The 10,256-nt window shown below is 41.5% G+C and overlaps 1 protein-coding gene across 3 annotated transcripts in view; it reads right to left on the bottom strand.

Moving 5' to 3' along the window:
* The window catches only part of Txndc11 (thioredoxin domain containing 11), a 78,668-nt gene that overhangs the window by 38,010 nt on the left and 30,402 nt on the right, over nucleotides 1-10,256 (bottom strand). For 2 of the 3 annotated variants that reach the window (XM_005349318.3, XM_026780174.1), the window contains one exon: nucleotides 9,522-9,615. In XM_005349318.3, the coding sequence (XP_005349375.1) occupies nucleotides 9,522-9,615 (94 nt within the window). Of the gene's footprint in view, nucleotides 1-9,521; nucleotides 9,616-10,256 lie in introns of those variants that run through there. The other variant, XM_026780175.1, reaches the window with a different exon arrangement.

The raw sequence follows: 10,256 nt of genomic DNA on the forward strand, positions 1-10,256 counted from the left end.
TGAGAATTAGCCTAGAAGAGGCTAGATAGATGGGCCAAGCAGTGCTTAAAAGAATACAGTGTCCGTGTAATTATTTCGGGGCATAAGCTAGCCAGGCAGCCGGGGAGCGGCTGGGGTGCTGGGGACACAGCTCCGCCGCTCCTATTACTACATAGTTCCAAGGCTTCTTAGAGAAATCTATCTTGAAAAACTGAAAAAAAAAAAATTAATGAAGTCCATTAGCTTGGTCACCAGTCAGTTTCAGATCTCTAAACCACACAGTGGCAAATGGTAACAAGGAGGACTACAGATGTGCCAAGCTCCTGGAGGAATATCTCAGTAAAGAAACAGCGGTATGTGCCAATAGCTAATAAGATAAAGGGGAGCAGAGCCCAAAATGTAGAATACATGGACAGACAGTTGGCTTGTCTGGTGCTTTTTGTAAGTGATAAGTAATGGACCCTGTGTCCCTAGAGCTCACGGGGACACTCTTAAGTGCACAATAAGATCAATAAGATATGCTTCATGACATGATGTGAGGGGAAGCAACAGAAGGCACCGGTGCTTGTGCAGTCTGGTGGGCTTTGAGTGGTCAGCCATCTTGCTTTGACTCTTCAGTCTCAGCTCCTGGCCATCTGTTAAAGGATTGGGGCTCTTTGCCAGTAACAGACTACCCCACTCCAATTCCCACATACCCTGGGACAACTTCAGTCACTCTTCCTGTTTCTTGTACACATGTTTGTCACCACCCACCTTAGCTCACCAAGAGTGCAAGGAGAATGAAAAAGGTGAAATTCTCAATGGTTTCCATTCACGTCAATCTGGACTCTCATGCTTGCATCAAGGATTTTGTTAGGGGCTTTCTTAATGTTCTCATCTCAGTCTGTTTTGTTAAGTATCAAATTCAATATTAAAACTTCAGTTTATTATTAGGAAGAGCACATACCTTCTTGGGCCATGAACCACATAAATAAGGCAAAATAGTAACCTTTCAAATGCTGAAGAAAGAGTAAACATAGCTACTTTCATTAGAAAATAGACTAGAAGACCAGGCATACAGGCACTGGCCTTTGATCCCAGCACTTGGGATCTGAGTTCAAAGCCAACCTTGTTTACAGAACAAGTTCCAATACAGCCAGAGTCACACAGAGAAACCCTGTCTTGAACATCACCCCTAAAAAAACTTTCAGGAGATACCATATCCTTCAACAAGGGCTTTTCACTTGGAGGTATCTGGCAACAGTGCATGTTCAATGTGGCTAATGTACACTTGAAACGCTAGCTATGAGGAATTAAACCTATTTTAGTTTGATGATTCATGCAGCAGGAAACGAGTCTTAGCAATGGCCAGCTATCTTTGAAGGACACAGGACAGGGCCTCCTGAACTTCCCCATCAGAACCCCTCCAACATCGGGATAATTACCATCAACGATACCCCCCCTTCAGAAAGAGTTGTGACACCCTAACTAAAAACTCAGCTTATATGATTTAACTGTCTCAGAGGCCTACAGCACTTGGTGTGCTAGGAGTACTGTACCCAAGGATCCCCCCCCAAAACAAACAGGACATAAATGAACAAGGCAGAGCTCTTAGACCTCCAGGAGACCTCTATGTGGGCTAATTTCTCAGGGATATCAAAGAAGAATATTGTGTCAAGAGACATAGCATACAGACACCTAATGATAAGTATGTCACGGTCTACCTCATAACTAAGTATCACCAGATTAAGCTACATGACATTTAATCAGTATGACTAAGGTGCAATTTACCTCTAGGGAAATTTCTCTTCTGGGCAAATTTTTCTTCTTTACATTGGGAAACAGTGACATTCCAATAGGCAAATCAGTATGGCCTGGAAACAACTCTTATTTTATTCTCATTAGCTTTTAATTTCCCCCAGGTTTTAGATTAATTGGGAAAAGGAGAATAAGAGGACTGTTTAAAGAGTAACAATTCTTCCAGTGTAGCTGGTATCTCCCCCCGCCCCAGTATACTTCTGATGATGACTTTAGACTCCAATGATAAACAAGTCTATTAAATGAAAATCCTTCAAAGAAATGGACACATTGAAGAAATGCCTGTTTCCTATGTATAAACTATTGCCAGTACTCCTATGCTCTCCTAGAAATGTAAACTACTTCTGACTCTGTGAGTATCAGGCACACTTGTTTACATAAAATAAAAATTAAAAATTAAGAAACTGTCTCATATAGCCTAGGCTAGCCTCACACTTACAATCGATAGATTAGATAGATAGATAGATAGATAGATAGATAGATAGATAGATAGATAGATAGATAGATAGTAGTTAAGGATGATCTTGAACTCCTGCCTATACTTCCAAAGTGCTGAAACTACATGCACACACCATTACACAAGATTTACACAGTGCTAAGAATCGAAGCCAAGGCTTTGCGCATGTGAAGCAAGCTCTCTACCACCTGAACCATATCTTAGCCCCCCTAAGTACTCAAGAGAAGCTTTATTTACAATTAAGCACATAGAGGAGGGATTTTTCCTGTGCAAAAAACTCACTTATCAGCAAACCATGGTTCCCCACTCAGTTCTACCAGGTGCCACCACTTAGAAGAGAGGACCTATACTGCAATCAAAAGGTCCTCCTCTGTTTCTTCTAAAAACAACCATTAAAACAGAATCCCCCAGGCCTTGGGGAAACAGAAGAAAAAAAAAGAACAGTACAGTCATCCTGAGGGGCCAACAACTAAGGTATCCGAGTTCCTTACACAAAATAGCACAGCATTTGCATATTACCTTTGCATCTGCCTGTGTGCTTTAACCCACTCTACATAATACAGGTCTTATACCATATTCTTTAAGGAATGGCAACTTAAAAATCTGTACATGTGCCGGGCGGTGGTGGCGCACGCCTTTAATCCCAGCACTAGGGAGGCAGAGGCAGGTGGATCTCTGGGAGTTCGAGGCCAACCTGGTCTACAAGAGCTAGTTCCAGGACAGGCACCAAAGCTACAGAGAAACCCTGTCTCGAAAAACCCCCCCAAAAAAAAAAATCTGTACACGTGGGGCTGGAGACAGAGTTCAGTGATTACAAGCACTTGCTGCTCTTGCAGAGGCCCAGAGCTCAATTTCCAGCACCCCTAACTACAACTCGAGGAAATTTAATACTCTCTTCTGGCCTCTGTGGGTACCTGAACATACACACACTTTTTAAAATCTGTATGTGTTCAACAAAGACACTATTTTTTAAGAGAAAAAAGGATATCAATATGTTATCTTAGCTGGTCTTAAACTCCTGGGCTCAGGCAATTCTATCTCAGCTTATTGAACAGACCATTTTTAATACTCAATTGAATCTGCAGATCAATAAAGCTAATGCAAAGTAACAGAAAGGAATGAAAATTATTGACATTAATATATCAGTATATTTTAAGGTAGCATTTAGGTACCGTGTAAATTTTAATTCAGTTCATCAGGTTTCTTGTATCAGGACGGTGATAAACCAGGGAGAAAAAAGTAGGAAGAGACAGGAAGGGGCTCCAGGAAGACTGTCACAGTGACTGCTCTACACAAAGCTACGATCCGAAAGCACGGCATGAGAAGCAGCGATGGGACAAAAGTGGCAGGACTTTCAAATCTTACTTGGTCTAAAGAGATGGCTCAGTCAGTAAAGTGCCTGATGCACAAGAGTGACAACTGCAGTTCAGATCCCCAGTACCCACATAAAAAAGCCAACCATGGTTACAACATATGTCTGTAATTCCTGGATGATAGGTGCGGTGAATCCCTAGAGATCACTGGCCAGCCAATCTAGACAATTGGGGAGTACCAGGTTCAGAGAGAAACCCTGTCTCAAAAGATAGAGAGCAACTGAGGAAGATACCTGACACCAACCGCTGGCTTCTACAAGCAGATGAACAAGCACACCCAGGTGGACACACCTAAGGCCAGTCAGGTGACAGAATTCCTGCAGATAGTCTTTCAAAAGCACAAACTATGCTTATCTGGACACTTCCAAACAGGTGTGTAGTTCCTGAAGAACTACAGACTTTACGCTATTGTTTATTCACACACAAACAACCTAGACTTATAAAATAAGCACCAGCCCTCCATCTCTAACTTCCAAATTTCCATACAGGTGAACTCAATCAAAGAAAAATTAATGATCTTATTCTACGGTGAGACACTGGCAGCTTCCAGTTCACTGCTTCTCCTCTTCCCCACACTGATATCTCTTTTTGTCAATCAGATAAAATGAAAATCCAAAATTTGCTGCAAGGGGTAAGGACTCTTGTCTAAGCACTTGTGAGGTTTTCCCTGTATTTTATGTCAATCTGGACTACAGAATGGAGACGGTCTCAAAAAAAAAACATTTTTATGCCAGGCTGTGGTGGTACACACCTTTTTAATCCTAGTACTCGGGAGGCAGAAACAGGTGGATCTCCGTGAGTTCAAGACCAGCCTGGTCTACAGAGCTAATTCCAGGACAGACTCTAAAGTTACAAAGAAATCTGTCTTGAAAAACCAAAAGGGTGGGGAAAAAACCAACCAACCAACAAACAAACAAAAAACCACACTTTTATTTTTCTTGAAAGAAGAGCTCTTGCCTAGCACACAGAAGGCCCTGATTTCCATCCCTAGCCCTGGAAAAAACAAAAACCATTGCATATCTCTTTTTAAAAAATTACCACAGGGCTGGAGAGATGGCTCAGAGGTTAAGAGCACTGGCTGCTCTTCCAGAGATACTGAGTTCAATTCCCAGCAACCACATGGTGGCTCACAACCATCTGTAATGAGATCTGGTGCCCTCTTCTGGTGTGCAAACAGAACACTGTGTATGTAATAAATAAATAAATCTTTAAAAAAAAAAGTTACCACAGTTGGGCGGGGCAGCTTACTGCCTTTAACCCCAGCACTTGGGAGTTCTGTGAGTTCAAGATCAGTGTGAACTACAGAGGGGGTTCCAGGACAGCCAGGGCTAGCTACAAAGGAAGTTCTAGGCCAACATGAGATTGTGTGACAAAAACTAATGGACCAACCAATCAAATAGTAGCACAAAGTAGAAATCTAGAGTAAAAGAAAACACCAAAACAGATCCGTAAGCACTAGAGCCTGCAGTCTGGGCTAATGCAGCCACTACTTTGACAGAGAAAAGTTGTAAATGGTACAACAAATTAGCCAATGAAAGGGGAAATATCAACTGTGTTCCACAAAGTAAAATCAAGTAGTGAAAAACGTTAAATAAATAACTTAAATTTCTTTAAAAAGTCTAGTAATAGGATTTTCAGAAAGAAATAAATCAAGAAAAAGAGTCAATGGGTATGTTTGTTTAAGACAAGATCTTGCAATACAGCCTAAACTGACTTCCAATTTAGGATCTTTCTTTCTGCCTCTGCCTCCCAAGTGCTGGTATTTGTAGGTGTGCAACACGATGCCTGGCTCAGAATCTAAGATTTAACCACATCAAAAATAATGCTAGTGGTGCTAGAAAGACAGCTTGGCAGTTCGAAGTATGTATTTATTACTTGTCCAGAGGACTCACTTTAGATGGCTCATAACCACCACTCCACAACTCCAGCTCCATGGGCTCCAAGACCCTCTTCTGGTCTCTGTTAGCACTGTGCACACATGACACACATACATACACATGAATATCAAATAGATGACACTAATGTTAGCATTATTTCCTAGCAGTAAGGAGACTGGGAAAGTAATGGGCAGAAATATAACAACAGGTTCCTGCCCATACCTGTTAGCAGGCAAATTACAATAGCTGACACAGTAGTACCAAGGCTGAGCAAACCTCAGAAAAACAGGACATGCAAAAGGAGAAAGTTCAAACAGTAAAGAGGAGTAGCAGACCAAATTACAGGGCTAAGACAGTATACAAACTTCCCCTAATTTCCTTTACCCTAATGTGTAAAGACGACATCAAACAACAGCTGTTTGGCTGTGGTAAAGCTGACCTTGCAATTCTACCCTCACTCCCCAGAGGCAAATGTGAGCTCTGCTCTAGCAAGGCCTCAGCAAGTCAGAACTCAGTATCTTATTTCTAAGATAATTTTATTTTATTTATTTCGGTTGCATTTGTCTGTATTTTGAGACAGGCTCTCTCTATGTAGTCTTGGCTGTGCTGAAGCTTGATACTTAATCCAGACTGGCCTTGAAACCAGAGATCCTGCTATCTCTACCTCCAGAGTACTGATTAGAGCTGTGTGTCACCACAGCTAAGACAATTAAAAAATCATTAAGACAGGCTTATCAAGAGTAAGTCTCTACTTCTGAGTCCTAGGCTTCCCCCCCCCACACACACACAAAAAAAAACATCGAGGTTGAGAAGACACATGTATCTATCTGGAGCATCTGCTCCCTACACAACAGTCTATGCACTTCAACTCACCTTACCCAGGCCTCTAAACAGGACAGACAGTAACCTACAATCTACATCTGAAACTGTCCCATTAAAAAAAGAAAGTAAGCACATGCTTCTCTTTCTCTTACATGCTTCTACTATTAACAATAAGAAAAATAACTGTCCTTTCAAGCAAGAGAGAGAAAAGGGGGAAGAAATCCAGATGTTCAAGGCAAGACTCATCTTAGGTAATCCTTCAGAATTAGGGAAAAAAATAATTTCAAACGTGTCTTTTTCTAAAGAAAATGGTTCATGGTGCTGGAGAGATGGCTCAGAGATTAAGAGCACTGGCTACTCTTCCAGAGGACCTGGCTTCAATTCCCAGCAACCACATGGTGACTCACAACCATCTGTAATGAGATCTGGTGCCCTCTTCTGACGTGCGGGCATACATGCAGCAGAATACTGGTTTTTCAAGACTGGGTTTATCTGTGTAACAGCTCTGGACGTCCTGGAACTAGCTCTAGTAGACCAGGCTGGCCTTGAACCTGTCTCTGCCGCCCAAGTGCTGGGATTAAAGCCACCACTTCCCAACTAGTAAATAAATCTTTAAAAAACATGGTTCAATAAGCTTAAGTGGGAGCTCAGTCACCATCAGTAGGGTAAACTAGAATTAATTAGCATGAACCTCAGCTCCCACATACTAGTGTATGCAGCAGGATCTTAAGCTAGAATCACAACACTGTGGGGGAACACAGAAAAGATAAATCAGACCACATGTATCAGGAAAAAAGTTTCAAATTACCCAGCACACTCATTTTGTGTGAATTCACTTCTGGACGGTTTGGTTTTGTTTGCTTCAAATGTACTGAGAATAGAACCCAGGGTCCCTGTGTAAACTAGAGGGAAGGCTCTACCACCAAGCTATACTTTTCTCTCAGATTTTTGTATCCTTTTTGTACTGGGGAATGGGTCCTGTCTACTTGAAAGACTGAGCTTCACAGCCTCAAATGATCATGCACCCTCAGACTCCTGAGTAGCCAGGACTGTAGGTGCTACCAACATGACTGTGGAGTAATTCTAAGTCTTCTATCTCTCTTGAGCACCCCATGTTATTTATCTCTGTTTTGCTTTAAGCTCTGTTGCTGTTGTTGTTCTAGCTTTAAGAAAGAAAGGGGAAGGAAGGAAGGAAGGCTGTTGTGTCTGGAAAGGCTTTCCATCTGAAAAACTCCAAATGAAAAAAACAGTTTAAGATGAAAGGCTCATCTCACTAACACGGCATAGCTACATACAATACAAGCAACCAAACGACCTTTCATGATCCTAAAATAGCCCCTTCAGCTCAAGAATTTGAATGCTGCCTTCCTTTTAGGGATCACTGGGTTCCTTTTCATACATAACTTTGTTTATGGTCTTCCATGAAGAGCTCTGAATGTGTGCTTCTTAAACTATTTAAGTTGTATTTTGTTTTGAAAGTTTAAACCTAGTGGTACAGTCCTACAATCGCAACTGTTTAACAGGCTCAGGCATAAGAACTTAAAGTTCAAAGCCAACCTGGACACCTTAGTGAGACCTTGTCTCAAGATGAAAAGAGAGAATCGGGAGGGAGCTCAGTAAAAGAGCATAAGGCAGAGAGGGAAAATTTCACTAAGTCTTAGTCACCTGAGGCTGTGAAGCTCAGTCTTTCAAGTAGACAGGAGGCACATAACAATCCGTTTTTTCTCTCCCATTATCTCCCAGACAAGAAAATGTGAACATAGTCAATTCTCTGTGCATAAAACCCCAACACAATGCGCACGTTAAAATGGTAAGTAACTGTTTGATATAATAATGATATGCTGTTATAAGTTTTTAAACCTGAAGTAATCTAACACCCAGTAAAAAACAGATGGCTTAGCTGGACACTGGTAGTGATGCCTTTAATCCCAGCACTCAGGAGGGAGAAGCAGGAGATCTTTGAGTTCAAGGCCAGCCTGGTGTACAGACTGAGTTCCAGGACAGCCAGGGCTACTTACTGAGACCCTGTATCAAAAAACAAACAAATGAAACAAACAAACAAACAAAAAACCCAGGTGGTTAATCTATCAGGGTAACATGGTATAGCCATTAACATTATCTCTCACTTGGCAAATACCCTGCTGCATGCCAGCCACTGGAGAAAAACACATGATCCCTACCCTCAGAAACCTGAGTATGGGAAAGTTAAAAGATATTAAACAAATTATTTTATAATTAGATTCATAAGTGCATCCATGCATGTGTTAAGTAGAGAGAAATAACAAAGAACTCAATTTAGATAGGGAGAGGGGCTTATTAGTCACTGAATTGTAAGAGTGATATTTGAGCGAGACCATGAAGAATGAATAGGAGTTTGACAGGTAGAGGGTTTGGGGCACTTTACCTTCAAGACAAGACTAACACTTGAAATCAAGGTGTCATGGGAGTAGGAAGACAGAAGCTGGAAACAGCTAAGTGTCCACTGTCTAGTCCAGGTGTGGGTAAAGCACCAGTGGTAAGAAGAGTTGGAGACAAGTGCGTAAATGAATGTAGCCAATAGGACTGACAGACTCAGCCATGACCTTGAGAGAACACAAAACAATATGGAAAGAGGAGGAGAATATGGAATTCGTACACACGACATGGACCTGAGAGGAGCGAAACTGGCATAGGCTCATGATGTACCTGCGACCTTTAGAAGCCATCCTGTGAAGGACTGGTCCTACTAAGCTATGCCATAGTCAGCTAGTAGCTAAGGTAAGCACCGAGTCAGACCAAACCCTGTCAACTTCACTCTTAACAGATGACAACAACATTAACAAACACATTTTAAAGCACAGAACATAGTTTTGTCATTAGAGGGTCAAACTATTTTTATAATATAATAAAGAATATATTTGATTATTTTATTAATTAATTTTTAGGCAGGTTCTCACTAGGTAGACCAGACTGACCTGGAACTCACAAAGATTCACCTGCCTCTGCTTCCCAAGTGTTAGGATTAAAGGCATGTGCCACCATGTCCAGCAAGAGAATATATTTGGAATAGCACAATGCTTTGTTAATGAAAATTAAACAAGATATTTATTAAAAATACATTGAGAAAAGGAACCTAGCAAATTAGAAAATATAATCATAAAGATACTATAAGCCAAAACATATCAAAATAGTACATCTCTGCTAAAGTGCCAATGTCTTAACACACATCAGGTTTACCTTTCTTTAAAGAGTGCAATGCTGAGGTGAAGAAGGTCAAGTAGCCAGGGGGCTGGGGCGAGCCATTGAACTCAAAGTAGCCGAGTACGCCAGGCTGTAAGGATAAGAGCACATTAGGTGACAGAGGCATTGCCAGTCCTATCATCCCTGTGATTAACAGTTGCTATACTAAGTATATAAAACATGATGCCAGACATGGGTGGTAAGAATGCATTGCTGCATCTCATTTTCTAACCTTGACCACCTGAGGAAGAAGACTGGGCTGCAGTGAATTTCTCCATTTCTGTTGGCAGCAGAAAGCCCTGGCACCAAACTTCACCACATTCAGATTTTCATTCTTTGTGGTTCAACCATTCTGGGTAAACTGTATCAGTAGTAACATCACTGTACTTTTCTTGGGTTTCTCTTTCAATCAACTTCCTCTCCAAATTTACCCCCTTTGGTAAATTTCTATCTGCTGGCTTCCCTGTAACCAGGTCTCTTCTTTTTTCCCACACCCAATACCACTGATGGCAAGGTCCCTTTCTGGTCAGGTTAGTTACAGAAACCCAACTCTGGTGCTCTTTCCCCTCATCCTCAAACTCAATGCCACCTGCTTAATCTACTCCTCCAAGCTTAGCACAGCACAGTCCTTCAACATGCCAAACTACAATCAACTTAGCACAGCACAGTCCTTCAACATGCCAAACTACAATCAACTTAGCACAGCACAGTCCTTCAACATGCCAAACTACA

The sequence above is a fragment of the Microtus ochrogaster genome, chromosome 7 (assembly GCF_000317375.1).
Source record: "Microtus ochrogaster isolate Prairie Vole_2 chromosome 7, MicOch1.0, whole genome shotgun sequence".
Classification (NCBI taxonomy): Eukaryota; Metazoa; Chordata; class Mammalia; order Rodentia; family Cricetidae; genus Microtus; species Microtus ochrogaster.